Source organism: Pithys albifrons, chromosome 5, assembly GCF_047495875.1.
Source record: "Pithys albifrons albifrons isolate INPA30051 chromosome 5, PitAlb_v1, whole genome shotgun sequence".
Taxonomy (NCBI): domain Eukaryota; kingdom Metazoa; phylum Chordata; class Aves; order Passeriformes; family Thamnophilidae; genus Pithys; species Pithys albifrons.
Window position 1 is genome coordinate 21410448 of NC_092462.1, and position 19878 is coordinate 21430325.

A 19878-nucleotide genomic window follows, 5' to 3' on the forward strand; every position below is an offset into this window, starting at 1 on the left:
AATCTGGAGTTTAATATGATTTTTTTTTACATTCCCTTCACCCCCAAAACCTTGAATCACAGAGTTTATGTAGAGGTAAAAAGGTTATGGGGGAAAAGACCTGTCAAAAGATGTGGAGGCTTTACTTGAATAACTGCTTGTCTTTATGATCTTACTGCATTGCTTTTTGTTTTGCTTGGTTCATTGTTGCTCAATTTCAGCTAAAGGGGACTCTCTCCCTCATATTCGTAATGTCCTCCCTGACAGGCTCTTAGCTAAAGCCACCCTTTAATACCTCATTAATGACATTGTTTAGCTTGATGATAATTTTATGTACAGATGGTCTGTTTGCAGTCCATTGTGCACAGTTCTTTTTCCTGTCTCTGAAGGTACGATGTATAACACTGTCAATAGTCTGTGGAAGACTACCACAATGCAAACTGTATGTGGCAGTGATCTTCTTTGCCACTTAGGAATATGTACCAGAGAGGATAATCGTGGTTCATCGTTTAAGGCTTCAGAGCATTTGAATACAGCCATTAGTAATCAAGATTGGGTCACAGCATCTCTTGAAATTTAATCAGAATGTTTCCAGTGTGCAGGGTTGTTTGTTAAAATCCAGTGCCAATATCCTGTGAAATAATAGCAAGCATATATCACTTTGATGCATTCACAGTGGCTGCAAATAGCGCCTTTATACAGGCATGCAGTCAAGTGCAATCTTAAAAGCACACATCACAGCACTGCAGAAGAGGATCCCCAGAAGCTCCCTGTGTTTCTTGCACATGCACATTGAGCTCTAGTCTGTGTTTGTTCATGTGTGAGTAACTGTATAATGCAAAATTGTCCTGTGTTGTAAAAGTGGCAACAAAAGACTACCTGGTCACAAATTTTTTATTTTTTTTTTTTTAGCAAAGAGCTGTTGATAAAATTGTCAGTCTTATTCCTCAGTTATTTATGATTATGTAATTCAATGGTACCATGTTTGGTAACTCCAAAATTAAAATTCCAAATTTGAAACCCTGCTAAGTCTTCTAAGTCTTCTACATCAGTGCATTTCAGCAGCATTAATACAATATATTTTGGCCAACATATTCATTAGAGGTGGACAGCAAGCCTCACAGTTCCAGTGCGGTCATAGTTAGAGATATCAAAAGATGCACTTTCAAATATCAAGAGTTGTATGTTATTTCAGCATCTGGATGTGCATAGTGTAAGTCTAGTAATTCTTCATCTAAGAGCTACCAGTAACCAGTAAATACAAGCACGTGCCTCCATTTTTAAACTTTAGCTGCAGTCATTGCTCCTCTTTTGTAATGGCAGCGGAAGAGAAAAACAAAATATAGTTTCTGATCCATTTTCCTGAACTTTAAGAAGTATTTTAAAGACTATCCATCCCCTCTCTCCCTGTGTAATTATGTTGCACAAGTCACTGTAGTGTTTCGACATTAATTACGGCACACTATTATTTGTAAATTTTTCTTTCCTCTCTTATGAACTTTGATTTTCACATGTAAACAGATTTTGCTAATTCCACAGAAAGACAGGATCTGACTACTGCAAAATTACCAATATCTGAAATAAGTCATTAACCTTACTAGTCTAGGCCTAAAAGCCAGGAATTCATTCTTATAGCTTTGAAGATTCAAACTGTAAATACTAGTAGAAATTATAATCTGATTAATGTATGTTATTGAAGTATCAGAGATACCAGGAGAAGCTGGACCACATCCATTTGCTACTTGGTGCTATGACATGCTTCCTTTCCCAACTCCTGCAGTATTATCACCATTTCATCAAGATGGGTGAAAAGAAACGATTTATTGTTGTGAAAAGAATTATAAATATACTATAACTAATACATTATGCTAACATCACTTTAATCAGGTAATTATCAAAGGACTGTTTGGCCTTTAAGGACATTGATTTAATGGGAATTAATTTAATGATTGAATACTGTTTGTGTAACATTATCATTGCTAGTGATGCAGAAAATTGGAATCTCAGCTCAACTGAAAAGAGTTTAGACTTTCCATTATCACATTAGTTCCCTTTCTACTGGAATGTAGTTATTAGACCCTTTTTTATATTTTCAGTATATATTTAAATATTTGGGGTTTTTTTTAAATTTCTGAATAGAAAAAGTTAGTTAAAATTTTCATCATTGTACTGTTCTCCTTTTTAATAAAGGCTTGAATTTCTACTTAAAATAGCCTTAAAGAAAGTCCATTAGGTTTTAGTTTTGACTTGCTATTGCTTTTCCCATAAAACAAATTTTCTCTGCTATCATCTCTGCAAACCTGATCATTATGTTTAGGAGAAATAAGGCTTTGGCTTATGGAATAGTTTTACACCTATAAAAGCATAGCCGCTTTAAAAAGTAGTAGCAGACAGAGTGCAGTTCTATCTAGATTATTCTGAGGCTTAGTGCTGCACAGTCTAGTCACAGTTTAGTGGAAATGGTGAACATTATGGAAATAGCATGTTTAGTACCTGAGGGTTAAGAGAGTTAAAGGTGACCTTTATAGTTATAACTCCTATTTAATTAAAGGTGTATATCGCCTGGATGCCCGCCTTGGTTTGCCCTTAGGGGTGTTATTGTCACAGTTTATTTTTCTTCTCTGTAGTGTCTATTACTACTGTTGTATATAAATTAGACCCAGGGAGAAAAGGGGAGTTCTACATAAACAAGTGATTGGAAGCATGTGGTGAAATGGTGTGTCTGACAGACTTCTGCAGATAGATTAATTTTCCAACAAAATTTTACTCAAGGATGTCTGACAGTTCCTGCTGTATCTTGGCAGAACTTTACAAGGGAGCCTGGTCGCCAAATGATTAGCCCTCTGCCACTAGAATGAAGCTGTTGCAGTAGAGACAGCAGGTTAGACAGGCTGGGAATTTGAAGACTGATGGAAAAATAATTTGACAATTGGTGTAGAAGAGATTCAAAACTTAGAAACACTCTAGGTTCCTTAGCAGTGGTAAGCCAATGCTGTAGTAGACTGAAATGCTTTCCACTGGGTAGCACTAGCCTTTTCCTTGATGTCAGAGCATTTTCTAGCTTCAGAGAGGAGAGTTTCAAAGAATATGACTGAGGAGCCTGTGTTTCAGGCAAAAGTTTGTGAGTAGTCATTTGGTCTATCTTTTGGCTATTTCTATTTGTTCATTGAGTTGTGTGTCAGGGACCTCTGACCAGATTTATGAGATGGGTACACTGGGCAGTAGCTTGATGAGGGCTTAGTAACATTACCACTGGTCCTTGATTAGTCCCAGCATTTGAAATCTCAGCATGGGAAAGCATCTCTTTCTATTAATGAGAAAACAGAGCTGAGCAATGAGCCTTAATATATGAGTCAAATGCCAGGCGCACAACCAAACAGATACACAGTGAATGGAGGATTTTCACAGAGAATTTGCAAGATATGAAATACAGCTTGGAGGTGATTACTGGTCAGCAGTAACAGACAGTGAAAAGGTAGCATGGTAATCTCTCTTTCAGATTGGAGCTGGCTCACGTCTGGCCCCCTTGGTAGGAAGTTGGGGGAAGCCTACATCTGCCTGCACAGGGCTGTGCATATACCCTCAGGTCAGCTTGGCTTCCAGAGTTGTTGATAAGGATCTTTAAGCATGTATAAGATGCAGCTTCTCAAACTCCTTCACAGATTTCAGATAACTAGGAGTGATTTGAAATAAGCCTGAAGGAGAGAACTGATAGTCTCGGGTTTTCTCCCTGTCATGTACAGGAAGAAATAAATGAGGAGAGCTTTCTTTTGTGCATCATGGCTTCCCTTCTGGGAGTGCAATGTGGGCAGTGCTTCCCACCCAGATGAAAGGAAACAATCTCCCAGGAAGCAAATGTAATGAAATTAGTTAGGGGATCATTACACTAACAACAACAAATGGGAGAGAGTGAGTGATTGTTTAGCTCAGAATTAAGATGTTAAGGAGCAAAGAAAATTAATCAGGGCACCAACTGACAAAGTGGACACATTCTTTAATTGCTTATAGATCAGTGTGAGAAATCTGAGTAATAAACAAGAACAGTTGAACTCATATAAATATAGATTTGGTCATCAAGGCATTTCTGTAATCTAGTTGGAACGTATGACCCCTTGAAGTACTGAAATCCAGAAGGACAAGGTGGGTAAAAGGGGAAGAGTGTCACTATGTCAAAATGGCATTAGGTGTTCCAGAGGTTGAGAGCTTGGAAAGAACTGATCTTGACTTTTTTCTATGGCTATGTGCTAATGGCTGGAGCACAAAATGAGATGGGAGTCAATGTCTTTTGTGGACCACCAAATCACACTGGAGTAGAGGATGATTTGCTCTCATGCTGCCTATCTGCAATGCATAACGGAAAATGTGAGGTATAATAGGGGCATTCAGTCTGAGTGATGTATGTTTCAAATCTCAAGCTGTCCATGCTGAAGAATCTGGAATGCACATAGACAGCATATTGAAAGAAAAAGGAATGTTGCACCAAACTGATAGACACTACAAGCTTCAGGAAAAAAATTACCTGGGAAGCAAATGTACACAGAGGTGAGTCAAAGCTGAGAACAACTGGACCAAGGAGGCTTTGAAAATTTTACTAGGAGCTAAAGAAACCTTAATGATATTGGTGGATTAGGTGAACTTTTTGAAATAGTTATACCAGAAAGGCAATAAATATTTCTCTTCTATATTTGTGAAAAGTAAATTAAGTATATTCCATGACAGCTACTGGCATCAGTCACTTTCAAATCAGCAAATTCAAACAAAATTAAAAAACTATATTTTAAGAGAGCTTACTCTGTGGCTTCCAGCATGTATTTTTGTGGATTTGAGTCTTGGGGCATTGGGCAGGTTTTAGAAAGCTGGCAAAAAAGTCTAATGTATACCTAAAGACCAAACTGAACCTTCATTTCAAGTTTTTCTTTTGTCTTAAAATATGGATGTAGCAGCTTGAAAGACTTAACAAATTTAAACAGACTCTTAACAGTTCCAAAAGATATCACCATCAACAAAGTCTGGTATTGAAGTTACAAATTTATAAAAAACATTAGCATTTCTCAAAGAGTGAGACAACAATCCTCTCAAAATCATCCTGAAAAGGCAAAGACTGTAGAAATAACAGGGGGAAAGGAATCTAAAGCATGTCCATGGTTAAGTACACCAGTGGCATAGAGAAAAATGCTTTATAATGCACAGTACCTGAAAAGACAATAATGCTGGGAAATGGTAACAGAGGATATGAGAAAGATTTTCAGAGTAGACAGAAATAGGATATGTTTGGTTTGTCCCTTAAGCCCAGTGTTTGACATATGAAAGACTTGTGTTCAGTGGAAAGAATAGGCCAGCTATAAACTCAGAAGAGCTCTGATGCTGTTTGAGTAGGAATACGAAAATGTCTTCTCTATCAATTGCATGCTAGGAAGATAGACATCAAAAGTTTTTCTAATATTTCGTATTTTAAGATTAATGAATACTTGCATTTTCATGAATTTACAATGGCCTTACTAAATTATTTTTATTGTAAATTGAAGCCAATATGAACATTTCTAAATATTTCAACATTTTTGCATGTTTCAAATATCTCTTTAAAAATGGGCGTGGTGGGGGGGTTCTCATTTACTTCATGTTTATTTTTAGCAAACTGATATGTGAGAATATCTGGACAATGAAAATTCCCACTGTACATCACTTTTACTATTTCATTTTTTTAAAAAATTGCTTGAACTTTGATATTTGATGGAAACTTTTGCAATCACTTTAGTAAAAAAAGTATTAGTTCCCTTGAAATCCTACTAATTCCAGTGAACCCCCAATAAAATTCCTTGTATATTTGGAGTATTGTCACAGTATAGCAATAATATCTAGATGCAGTTCTCTCTCTTTAGGAAGTAAAGACCTGAAGAAATGTTTTGTGTGAAATAAAATATCTGAATGTCTCTTTTCATATAGAATTAAAAAGCAAACAAACAAACAAAAAAACCCAAAAAACAAAACAAAAAAAAATCACCACCCCCCACGCAACAGTACATTTTAATAAAAACTAAATGCTACAGGAGGAACAGGTGGTGGGGTGACTAAAAGCAGTACCTGGCTCTCAAACTTTTCCAGACCTTGTAAATTCTGGCTTCCAGCCCTGCCTCATGATCAGCTCCTTCCCCGGTCTCAGTCCCCTGCAATCTGCCAATATTTGCAAGGATACGGAATTCAGCCACTGATATACAAGCATACTTGGCAGGCATTACCAATTCAAGGGGTTGTATTCTCCTGTAGTATAATATGTTGTGCCTGCTGTGGTCAATGGGTGTTAACTTCAGCACAAAATGTAATATTACAAACTCATGTTACGACATGCCAGCTTAAATCTTATGGAAATGAATATACTCTGCATATTTCAAGGAAGAATGGAAAAATATGGATGCAAAACTGAAATGAAAGAAAGAAAAATTCATGATGAGAGATTTTCTGACAACTTCCAAGCTGCATTTATTTCACAGCTGGTAGAAATAGGTATAGGCGTCATTGACTGTGAAGTATTATTTTTGTCCTATACTGAATTGAAAATTTCCAATTGAAAATGGGATGGATTTTATGTTATCAAGACAGTTTTTAACAGAACAATAGCAATAGCTAATGCCCTGAAAGATTCTGCCTTTGAAGAGCTCTGCTTTGCAGCATTTTGTAAAGATAACAGACCTCAGTCAAACTTTAGGTTTTGTTTCTTGTGGCAAAAAAAAGTGGAAATACAAAATGCCTTTGCCTCTTTGTTAATACAAACTCCTTCCCTTACACCCATTCTATTAATGTCCCTTTGACAAAACAGAAGACATACATTGATCTAAACTATTTGCTACAGAAGGCTACACTTCTTTATTTATGGAAATTGCAGATGCACAGCATAATTGATGTGACTGTTCTAACAAGCTGAAGGCTAAATTGCAGCCAAATCCCATTGCTTTGTCTTTTTTTTTACCAAAGGCCAATAATTCACTGAATGTGGACAGAATTTTTTTAATAAGAAGCAAAATCAAACTCTGTCCCCAAATAACCCACCCTATTTATTATTTCTTCACCTTCCTTTTCCAAGCACAGTCAAGATTCTTGTTTTCAAGTGTGATAGTATAAGTTGCTCAATGAAACAGTCACAATTAATGTATTTTTCATGGTTCTCTAATTATCTGGAAAACTCTTAACACAGAAACTCCGCTCACTGCAGACCTTTCGCAGAGACTGTTGCATTATTAGACAACTGAAATTTGACAGTTATTCATAACTGAGATACATTCTTACAGTGAGAAGGGTAAGATAGCCTTGGTGGTAAGTATTGGTGACAAACTGAGTTTTATCTATCATAAAAACCCAGTTCCTGGTATTTCCCTGGCAATTGTGGGTATCCCAAATAAAAGCCATATTTTTGTAGTGTCCTCCCTGTAGAGCCTCCTCATCCAAGCCTCTTTCTTCACATATGGAACAGCTGCATCCCAATCCAGCTCTCAACTGCCCCCAGAAACATCATTTAGTTCAAATATGAAATCCAGAACATAGAATAATGGAGGTTTATGGCTCTCCAAGCTAAGCAGGGTCAGGCCCAGTTAGTACTTGGATGGGAGACCTCCTGGGAATACCAGGGGCTGTAGGTTCTAGTCCTGAGGACTTCACTGTCACTGTCCAAGCTCACTTGGCCATGGCAGATGAACCTCAGGAGTTAAAGGGTGGGGCCAGTTTTACGCACACCGTGCTCTCCTAAAAAATCCACTGCACAGGCTCAAAGGACACACCCACGTGGGGAGAGTCCTTCCCAAACCTTCATTCACGAAGTTGAGCCATCATCATGATCATCAGTTCTGAGTAGTCTCAGTATTGTGGGCTCTATGCTGCCAAGTTATTTGCTTTACTAATAGTAAAAAAAAAAAAAAAAATTGAGCTGTTAAGCAAATTAATTTTATTTATCAATATTGTGTAATCCAAATGAAGTTGTTAGGTTGTTATTAAATCAGAGAAAGACAATTTATCTTGCACATTTACTGCCTGGTTTGACTAGTAACAAACATTTCATCACTTTTCAGCAAGATGGCTGCCACCAGGCTTGAATCCTTTTAATTGTCAGCTGCAGCTAAAAATTGTTCAGGAAACATTGCAACTTTTATTTTTGACCACAAATGAGATTATTTTCATCTGAAACACTTTCATAGTTCTGAACTATGCAGTTGAATGAAGTTTTTCTTCAATCAAAGTTGAAAAATCTGTGAGAAAAAGATGTTCAGAGAAAGAGCCTATGCATTTGCCTATAATCCTTTCTTGTGATTTTTGACTTGAAGAAACTTTTGAACTGGCTGCTAATAAAGGAGAATAATTTTAAAAATATTAAAAATCTGTATGGGAATAGTATAGGTTCATTTTTTATCTCCCAAGTTGTTTTTTTCCTGATATTTAGGTCTGTCATAATTATGCATTGTATTGTTTGCATTGTCAAGACAATGCATTCTTTCTCTTGGCTTCTATTTAGCTTGAAGCACTTGGAAAGAAATGAGAATAAAGAAAAATTCATAAGATAAGTTGTGGCCTAAGCCTGCCATCTGAAGTAGGCCAATATTAAAATGGTGTAGGATTGATGAAGGAGAGCTGCATTAGATAAGAGTGGGAGGACTAAAAGTAATTTCTTTCAATGTGACTTCCGTGGTAATTCAACTTTTTTCAGAAAACTTCCAATAAGATTGATTTTTCTGGTTCAGTTTACTCTGGGAAATATCTTTTCCTTGCTGCACATACAATGTGAAAATTTTAAAGGCAAATTAGAATTTTTTTAGGGATTTTAGCCCACATCATGTGTCAGATGAATTATTCGAGGAGCTGTATCCACAACATAGGTGATCGACAGGTAGTTGCATTTTGTGCTGCATTAAACTCTTCTGCCAGTGTATTGGAAAAGCCAAGATAAAGAATAATGTAACTTCTGTATTAATTTGAGATCTGCCTGCCAAGATGACAAAGCAACTCCAGGGCTGCTGAATGTCTTCTTTGATTTCAGTTTGGTTCATGAGTGGAGCTCAGTACTTCAAAAGAGTTGCTCAGCATCCTATAACAGTAGTGTTTGTAGTGTAACAACAGCCAGTATGGTAACTCCCATTGCTGAATTTTGCTACAGGAATGAGGTATCATAGAGCAGATTTTACTCTGGTGATCATCGTGGGTTTACATGGCATCAGGTGGTCCCCTTTGCCATTAGAGGTTATTAAGTTTTGCTGATATGATACAAAAGAAAGTAGCAGGCAAAGATTTGTTCCATTTTCTTCTCTTCCTTCTCATTTGTACTCTGTATCCTGTGCATAGCCCCTGGTAACTGGAATATGTTATCATCCATAAAGATATTGATGCACTTGGAAGTCCTACTAGATATTGGAGAGCAGAACTCAGGGAGGTTTGTGTGCATGTCTATTCTGCATACTAATTTGCAGTCAACAATAGCGTCTGTTAGGTCTGTAGCTCTTTATCATGGTAATATTCATGAAAAATGAGTGACTGTTGCTCTCCTGAGCAAATTGGTACACTTCTGCACTGAGAAAACACGTAAATTTGGACTGAAAGAAAACATTGGAAAGCTTTGTCCCCAGAAACAAAGAGATTGTGATAGTGAAGAAATTTCTTAAGGTGAGCTGTCATGGTCCAGAAAGTGTTTTAGGAAACAGTACAACAGAACAAGACTGTATCACATTAAGTCTCGTAATAGATGCCAAAGAAATGATACTATGGCAGTAAAAGATCTCCTTTGATTTTTGTTTCCTACTTCCACTGGGAAAGGTGGAGTACACTGCCTGTACTGCTTAAGCAATTGTGGTGTCAGCCCTACTTTAGAAATGGTGGTTTAAGAAGCCTCAGTGCAAGGATTTTTAGAGGAGTGATGAATTACTTTGATATCTGTTTATTGTAGATCTACTCACATACAAGCTTTGTCCTCAAACTTCATTTATTGACTGCTGATATACAACGTACAACTGTGAATTAGGAACAAGACTTCACAAACACCTGGATGAGATAAAAGCATTTGGGCTAATCAGCATTCACAGTTTTTAAAGTCTATTTTTAACATGGAGGAAAATGGAACAAACTAACAGTGAATAGTGGGGACTTTACCCATGTATGGGAAAGCTATGCTGTATGAACAGTAGGGAATGCTGTAGCTGAGGGATATATAATGGATTTCATGTTCATGTATTGCACAGCACCCTTACTTGAACACCAGAAGGCAGCCATGTCTGTTTCAACAATCCTCTCTTTTCTAACATTTAATTTCAATTAAAAATTGTGAGAGAACTTAGAGTTTTACTCATTAAGCTGAAAAATGAAAATGCAAGGATATCCAGGAGGTCATTGGCTTCTTCTCAATCACATTCTCCTTTTCAATTCAATATGAAGATTATCTGCAGGGATTGGTGCCTGAAAGTTAAAATGACAATCAGCCTTTTCTGATAAATTAATGTAACTGTCTGCTCTTTTCATTTTCTTAAAAAAATCCTTTTTAAATTACGTATTCCAAAGACATTGCAAAACCTGTTGTAAAGTAGAAATGCTCTATTAAAAATCATTTAAAATTTATGCAGCAGAGAAAACCAAATCTTCAGATGTTGAAGTTAGTGTTTGTCTTCAGTAATCCTTATATTGAAATAATATCTCCCAATCAGATCAGTAGATTCTTATTTCAGACAATTACATGGCATCTTGGAAATAAAAGAAAATTAATTTTCAGCTACGCAGGTCTAACAGATTTTGTCTCGTGATGTTGGAATTCTCAAAAGGCAAGGGATTTCAGTGTTTGTATACCAAAAGTATAAATGAGTGGAGTCAGTTATTATTTCACATATGGTACAACTCCACATCACTGACACAGGAATCAAGCTTTAAATTTGTGTGGTGATGAAGAGTTCCCAGTGCTTTGTATAGGTAAGACAAACTCAACAAAACAGTTAGACAATCCTTCATATACAAAATTGATTAAATACCTAGTTTCTGTACGTAATTGAATATTATTTGTTCTTGGAAAGGGAAAAATTGCAATTTGTATTCCCTTCAAACCAATGTGCTGGGGAAACATGAAGGAGTTTTTACATAAGTAAAAACCAAACTTACTTACAGGTGACTGAATCAGTAACAAACTGCATTTGCAAATCCTAGGTATTGTACCATCATAAGATTTTGCATCTGAGAAAGCTACCTCAAAAAATAATGTCAATTTTTCAAATTGCTGAGTGTAGAAGGAGAGGAAAAGGGTGAACATGTTGAGCAGTTGACTGTGTGTGTTTGTTGCATTCACTGTCTCCCCTAATTACTTGTAGCTGTGACAAAACTTGCACTGCAAACAAAAGGGGGATTTAAAAAAAATTTTCTTCATCTAAAAAATCTGTGATTTGTATGTTTTCAACTGAAAGAGCTCTTGCAATTGCTCCAAATTAGTGTGTGTTGGGCAGCTGTTTGAATAAAAAGTGCTACTTTTCATTGCTTGAGTAACGGTGCTCTGGTCACGTAATTGGTAGTGTGCAGCACATCGTGATAGGCTTAATTGCTGCTAATGTTCTGTTTACATGACAGTTGGATTTTAAAGGAAAGCAACTATGGGAATACAAAACATTTTTTGCTTTATTCTTCAGCGCATGTAAATTTTTTTCCTGCATGTCCAAGTTCATTTGCAGCAAGTTGTATGCATACATATGGTTCTCATGAGCATCTGCCTGCCTACAGAACTGTGAAAAGTAATTGTGTTTTGATGGACTTTATGTTCCCCAGAATGAAAGAAAAACTTAATTAAGGTTTGTAGATAAGATCTCTAAGGAAAGAACATTGTAAGAATTTACTTTTGCTGGTTTTGTTCTGAGATCCTTGAGTCTATTTCCATTACTGCACAGGACTGGCAGATGAATTGCAATTACAGGCACAATAGCAAAAGAGATTAAATACAGAAATGATGACTGACAGTGTGGGCTTCCTTCAGTACTTTCTGTTGGATAGAAAGTGTGGCTCCAAGTCCTGCTCAGGACTGCACCAGGCTTTAGTAAACTGCTTTACCCTGTTGGTCTTGGGGTCAAGTTCTCCTGAGCAGTGCATGAACAATGAGGATCTGGGTTTCCTTCTGCCAAATGAAAACTCACTTTTCATTCTTCCCCACAGGAGGAGAGGTTCCATACACAACCCTGGCAACCCGACTGATGATGGGAGCTTGGTGGCTTTTTGCTTTGATTGTCATCTCCTCCTACACAGCAAACCTAGCAGCTTTCCTCACCATCACACGCATTGAGAACTCTATCCAGTAAGTTGATAAAAAAATATTTGAGAGAAAGGAGGGCAAACATAAATATACATGTAGAGCGGTATGAATGTTCTACTTAAATGTGATAAAAGGAATAAATTTTTACTATCCTGAGAAATAGTTTGGAAGCTGGAAAAATAACAATATACCATAGACTGTCAGTCTCCCTGGAGACACTTTAAGGATCAGAATGGTTGGCCTCTAGCATATACTCTTGCCTGTAGCACACATACATATGTATGTATGCACACATACATATTTTGAAAGAAGCAATTGAGTTTTAGATAACCAGTGTATCAGTATATGAAATAGGAAAGTATAAATTGTTGCTGAGTTTTCCAGCTATGCTTTTGACTCAGGTGTATCCTACAATACCAGTGTTCTGACACTTTGATCAAGAAGAACCCAGTGCTTCTTCAGTGTATGGGAAGCTCGAAGCTGAAGTCACCTGTTCTTGCCGAGGCAAAGATATGTTAGCAGTAACAAACAATAAAAAACTCACTTACTAGTCAGCTTTGCTCCTTCAGCTCCCCGGTGCTCTCTTACCACATAAACAGATCACATTGTTCTTTTTCTATCTATTGGTTCTTTTGCTCAATGCCTCCCTAACATGAGTTTCTTTGTCTTCTCCTGTCCCTTTTATAGTGAACCCTCTTTCTGTCATACCTTCCAGTCCTTTTTGTGCAACCATCTCTCCATACCACAGGAAACTTTCTAGGTCTCCTCCTGTCTTTCTGACCTTTTGTACTCCAGTATCCTCTCCTTCAGCAAGCTGCATGCTGAGTTATCCTCATTCCCACAATGCTAGTGACCTTCTCCACCTTCAAATGCTCACTCTTGGGTCAAAGCAAAGACTAAAAGAATACAGTGAAGCATTATCTAGCCAAACACTCTAAGGGGCATCTGGCCATTTTTTCATAGCAGGTTTTTAATCTTCAGGCAATGAGAGCATGTTGGAGTGACAAAGTTAGCCTTTCCCATACATACTAAAACCAGTGCAGGCTTTCACAGCACATACGGAAGTAAACATCTACAATAACAGATAAGTTTGATTTGGAAGATGAAGTTCAGACCCAAGAGCAGAAACAGTTCCTAACTTTGCCTGGTTATCTCTTGACTCTCCCCATTAGGAGCATCCTCTTGCACTTCATGAATCCTTTCTCCCTACTTCTGGGGTATGCCTTAGTCCAAATTGCCCAGGCTTTACCAGTCCTTATTCGTTCCCAGCTGGAAATTTTCAATGGATTTTTGGTTATCCTTTCTTTCTGAGATAACAACCCCAATATTTTCATCTATTGAAGAACTAAGTGCTCTAAGAAAGAGACATGTAAAATAAATTACAGTCACATGAGCAAATTATTCCCCTGATCCAGTTGTATTACCAATTAAATCCAGTTATCACTTTCTTTTGTTTTCTGAGTAAGAGACTTTGAGATCATGCAATGCTGCAGGGACGTTTTGACACCATCCAACTGTTTGACTCTGTGGTCTCAATTATAATACCTTCACAATTTATAGGGGAGTAAAATGACCGTATGCGTCAATGTTTGTCAACATTGAGCATGAGGTTTTGAAGGAAGTTGATTTTTTCTTTTACGTTTAAAAAGCTTTAAATTTGACTTAAGACTGTGAAGAAACAACACGGGAATTTTTACATGAAAAATAAACAGTAGTGATATATTCAGTCATTCAGTTTGTCCTTACAAGAATGAAAGATGCCTCTGCATCCTGCTTTGAAATCATGTTCCTTCTAGTTTTGAAGTAGTCCAGAAAAATGTTCAGATTGCTGTGAAAAATGTCTGTTTTCTTATCACGTCTATAAAAAGAATAAAATATGCCCAAACTATAATTTAATATATCTTCAGCTTTTTCTTGCAGTTTATTATGATGTCACTAGAAAACCCCCAGTGGAAATCTGAGGTTATTATGTACAGTTGGGACTACATTGGTCTTTGTGCTGTATTATTTATGGGCAAAGTCACTGAAAATGTATTATTCAGTAGAAAATGTTGCAGCTGGAAAGCTCCTGAAATGAAAGAACAGAAACATTTTTCAACAGTGCTTTCAGCTCAAAAATAGAGTAATTAGATGTGTTAAGTATCCATTAGGGAATGAAGCTATCCTAACTACGGTGGGAGTGTAAAACTTTAGTTTACAAAACTGCCAAAATTGGAATTTAAACCAGCACATGAGAAAGAGGCTGTTTGTTTACCATGCTGAATTACTGCAAAGTGGAAAACATGAATAAGCAATAAAGAAAAAAGCTGATGCTTTTTTTGTTGTTGTTGGGTTTTTTTGTTTTTACCAGTTCACACTGTACCTTGGGGAGCCTTGAAGGCCAGAATGGAAATGGGTATAAGCATTTAGAGAAAATAATCCAGATTCTGGTTATAGTACTCTCCACCCAGCTTCAGAGAAGTCAGAAAAATGAAAGACATTGAAGGCAGTAACTTTGCACAGATGTAACTAGTTAATATGTTTTCATTTCAGATTTCCACCTAGCATCAGATATTACAGTGTGTTGTTGAAGGTATAGTCCTCGTGATATCTTTTACAAAAGATCGGAGGATTCAAGCAGTCCACAGCACATTTCATTTCTGTAGTTACTGCATTTCAGCTTTTGGATATGAAGCCAGTTCAGAGCTCTTGCAGCTTCCCCTTCTTGCCTGCTATGAAGGCTGGGCCACTCTTCCTAGTCAATGTCTCATGGTACCCAGAATTCTATTTTGAGAAGCAAAGCATGCAAAATTTTGTTAGTGCACTAGGGAGGACTAGTTAAATGTTCAGTTTCCCTAGAGAGTCTTGAAGTAGATCTTTGCTGTGTAACCTCACTTGATGGCATTCATGTTCTGCTTCAGTGTTCAATTTGAATCAAACTGTTAGAGTTTTTAAATTAATTTAGAGGAACTAGAAGAAGAAAGAGTGGACGTTAATCTCCTTTTCCACACAAACAGTTACTCAATACCTTTGGGAGCTCAGCTTTTCATTTTCTGCCAACACGCAATACCAAGAGTAGGGGCACTCAAGTTATAAAGTATTTCCTGGTTGCATCATTTTTTCACACTTGACCCACATTGCAAATGACATTTAAATCAAGACAGTCAGCATTTGAAATGCCAAAACATTGTGGCAGCAAAGCAAAGCACAATTTCTGTGCCCCTTAAATCTTAAGATCACTGTCTCAAATGCAACATGAATTAATAGTAATTAAGAGTGGCTTTTCTTGGTAAATGCCAAATAAGTTTGGAGGTCTTGAGCTATTTCTCATAGGTGTTGATGCTGTGAATTTAATCAGTGAGCCAGTATTGACATTATTGTGTTTTATGATTCCTTTAGGATGGAATTAGAGTTCATTGGCAGAGACTGATTTTACTCAAACCACTGCACTGTTTTCTTCTGTGTTTGAGGAGGGTGTCACCACCTTCTCAGGGGCACTGACATTTTGCAGGAAGGTTGGAGGAGTGGACTGGACAGAGAAGTCAAAGGATTTGTCATATGAAAGGCTGGTGTTAGGCAGTTTCAAGATTAATCCCCTTCTAAAAGTGTGGAAGCTTAAGACTTTAGACTGTACAGGTTGTGGAGGAGACTCTTTGTCTTGTGTCTTCTGTAAAATAAGAAGTTCACATTGTTCTCTCCATGTTATAACTAGTATGTCTCATTTGATAGGTGAGACCTCTGCCTCTGAATAATGGAGGAATAATGGTAAAGCATGTCTTTCTTGCCTAGTCATTCTTTCACAATATTTTGCTAAACCACGATTCACTTGAAGCTAAGATGTCCCCAAGGCTTTAAACAGCTCAGTGCAACCGACTACAAGATTTCTGCAAGGGGGTTACACAAGAATGCAGTAATAAGGTATTTCCTGATGCTGAAAAACAGAATGTTCTTTAATCTCTCCTTTAACACAGTTCATGCAGATCTTCCAACCGGCTAGCAAGCAGTATCACTACTTTCTGCCACAGCTGTCCCTGCCAAAAGTTAAATCATTTGGATTAATGTGTCCTGTTCCCTAAGCCTAAATCTATCTATGAATTAATCTTTACTGTCTTAGGAAGAAAAAAATAACCAATCAATAAAGGAAGCAAACAATAAAAGAACTGGAAAACTTTATTTGAATTAGTCATAAACACTTCAGTGTAAACCATGACATCAGCTATTTTTTGCCTAAAATTTTGTGACTACTCATTAGAGACAGCTCTATGCAACAGTGAAGTCTAACATAGCTAGCTTAAATTTATCTCTAACACAGGTCTACGAAGATACAGTGGTGCCCAAGTATCTGACCTCGGTGGTCAGATCACCTAAAAAAATTTTTTTTTTCTTTATGGAGCTGACCTTTTGCTTTTCAACATTTTCTGTGTACTTTTTTAAAACTTTTGGATGACATATGTGAACATGTTATCAGTTGTGAGTCTAGAGCTTGAATTTAAAGAAGAAGGTTTGCTTTGAAGAAAGAAACATATCCAAATCCTACTATGGTTTTCTTCTAGCTAGAAGCAGAGATAATTTTTTTAAATTACAAAGTAATTCATTTTTACTAAGCCATAAAATGCAACTGACCTGACAACTGCTGCCCATTTAAAGTGCAGAATGCTAAACAAGATCAAAAAATGCTGGAAAACAGATATTTCTGTTTAAAATTCATCCTCAAATGACTCCATTCCTCAGAATAGCCCTATTAGCCTAGTTAATTTGGATACTATTGATACTGTGATATACTTACTATAAAGATCACACATAACATTTTTTCCCACAATGCTGCATGAGTGATAGCTACAAATAAGCTGAACTATGACCTGACTGCATGGCCACTTCCCTAGAAGTAGAATTTGTTTTTATACAAACTCAGTTAAAGGTATCTTTTTTTATAACCATTTTTTCAACTATATCTGCTTTTTTATATTTTTGAAAATTTTTCACCATTCACAGAATCAATCACAGCTTATGCTGAGTTGGAAGGGACCCACAAGGATCATCAGGTCCAACTCTTAGCCCTGCACAGGACCCTCCCAAAGAGTCACACCATTCACCTGAGAGCACTGTCCAAGCACTCATTGAACTCTGTCAGGCTTGGTGCTGTGACCACTGCCCTGGGGAGCCTTTTCAAGTGCCCTCCCATGCTCTGGTGAAGAACCTTTTCCTAGTATTCAGCCTAAACCTCTCCTGGCACAACTTCAGGCCATTCCCAGAAGTCCTATCGCTGGTCACCACAGAGATCAGTGTCTGCCACCTTATTGCTTCAAAATTAGAAATTCAAGGAGATACAACTTTTAAAATGTGGGATTATATTTTGCTTACTCATGCTAGATGTATACTTTGCTTTGCAGATAGCTCAGTTGAGAACTATCACAAAATAAAATTCCAGTGTGGGTAATGGTATCAGAATTTAGGGTATCAAAGGATACCCTCTAGGAATGAATCAGCTTGACAAATGTTTTTTGCTTATTTTGAGATCTGGTGTGGCAGCTGTGTGGTGACACTGGGTGACATAGTGAGGCTGAGAATTTATGTATTCACTAAATGTATTTGTCTGAAAAAAAGAATGAATTGTTTAATCCAGGAACAGAGGTACACCAAACAATGTGTAACCTATAAACCAGGCTGGAGGCAAAGTAGTTATAAAAGTTCTTTCTTCTGCAAAGGAACCTCAGTGGTTTAATAATTTTATTAGTTCTGTCAAAATTTGTCATTTCTCTTTGTTTTGCTGTGCCACAGATTCTAGGTTCTGAATGTCACACCAGGAGTCTGAAGAGTTTCAGGTTATAAAAAACACAGCTTCTGAAGGAGGTCATATATATTATGATCCCATTTTACATGTTTGTGTGAGGGGAGGGAGCCACTGATGTGATGGATCTTTACTGGGTTTGCAGCTTGCCTATGCAGCAGAATATACACATATACATCTCAAAGGTTCTGAAACTTCTTTCTCACTCCTCAGTGTATGTTCAGGTGAACAAAATCTTGGGGTTTACTGCCAACAACAGACTTTAGCACATCCGTATACTTGTCTTGCTTTTGTCCTACTGCCTTTATTTTCTCAGCATGGACCATCACCTGCAACTGTGAAAAGATGCAGAGAAGGGCAGCTCAGAGGCATCCTGTGTTTTAGGATAGCACATCTAACAGTGAGGAACTGCAGACTGTGGTTAATACCAGACTTGGCAACTACAACATGCCTTCCTGAAGGCATGACATAATTCTTCTCCTTGTTATTTCCCTGCTGGTGGTGCCTTTGTGTGTGATAGCATCTTGCTTGCTTCTCAGCCTGCTTGCAATACATTTCCCACACCTGACTTTAGTACACTTCAAAACTGACAGCTCGTGTCTTGTGCCACTTTGCCTTTCTGAAAATAGCAAAGTGGCTTTTTTACCCAGAAGATATCCAGAGAAACTGGTTTTCTTGTGTGCTGTTTGTAACCATACTGATTTGTGGCAGCAGCTACACATTTCAATTATATACCACTTAGCAATAATATAGCCCAAAAAAGCTTTGTTGCTTGTTATACTAGAAATTATATGGCTATACAGTCTTGTAAAGTAATGATTGCAGTTTTGCTAGGTGTTGTCACTGGAAATTGGAGACTCAATAAATACTTTATGTGCACTTTCCTATTCAGACAAATAACACAACAATCACAGGACATTACAATGTGCATCCAGTGACAGTTCATTGCACTGCTGAGCACTGCCAGATAGAGGAGGGTAATGGCAGTAACACAGAATGGAGGAATATAGCATATTGTATTTATCTAGTGCTTTTCATCAGTGATGCTTTTGACAGGTAGACAGTCAACACTACAGTAATACATCTACTTCTAAACAACACTTTGCCTAATGGTAAAATAGAAAGAAGCTCTCACCAAGGCCCACCACTGCCTACAAAGATGCTTTTCTGCAGAGCTATGCCTCAGCTGGGTTGTTGCAGGAAGTTATTCATCCCCAGGGGCAGGATTTTGCATTTGTCCTTGCTGAATTTCACAGCCCATTCTTTCAGCCTTTCTAGGTCCATCTGAACAGTGCCTGTTCTTGAGCAGTCAGCTGGTCTCCCAATGTCATGTCATCTACAAACCTGACAGTAGAGTCCTTGCTTATCTCCTCCAGGTTATTAGTAAAGGCAGGTCCCGTGGACTTCTATGGGTCTAGTGATCTCATTCGCTCCCTGCCTTGTTTGGTTGGCATTTACCTGACCACCTCCTGCTAGTTTTTCATTGCCTCCTTGAACTCTACCTCTAGTCACAGAGACCTGGGAGACCTTATTGAGGAAGAGTGAAGCAACACAGGTATAGAGCACCTCAGCTTTAGCTGTGTCTGTTGTTCCCATCGTCAGCTTCACACTTTCCTCATTCAGGCTTTTAGTTCTGCAAAAGCTGTTCTTGTTACCCTTGAAATCTCTTGAGAGCATCCACTCTGGCTGAGTATTACTAATGCTATCCAGAGTTGTCAGGAAGTGTTTCTAAATTCCTACTTTGAAGACTGTCTATACTTCCACCATCTGTATATTGTTTGATGAGATGAAGGCCTTTTTTAAATTCCTGGGGTTTTTTAGTAATTTCAAAGTGTAATGGATGATTGAATTGCTTTTCCTAGAGAAACCTACCTGGTGGCTGTGT

General features: G+C 37.6%; 1 protein-coding gene across 2 annotated transcripts in view; it reads left to right on the top strand.

Moving 5' to 3' along the window:
- The window catches only part of GRID2 (glutamate ionotropic receptor delta type subunit 2), a 712351-nt gene that overhangs the window by 584187 nt on the left and 108286 nt on the right, over nucleotides 1–19878 (top strand). For both annotated transcript variants that reach the window (XM_071555860.1, XM_071555861.1), the window contains exon 12: nucleotides 12130–12268. In XM_071555860.1, the coding sequence (XP_071411961.1) occupies nucleotides 12130–12268 (139 nt within the window). The remainder of the gene's footprint in view (nucleotides 1–12129; nucleotides 12269–19878) is intronic.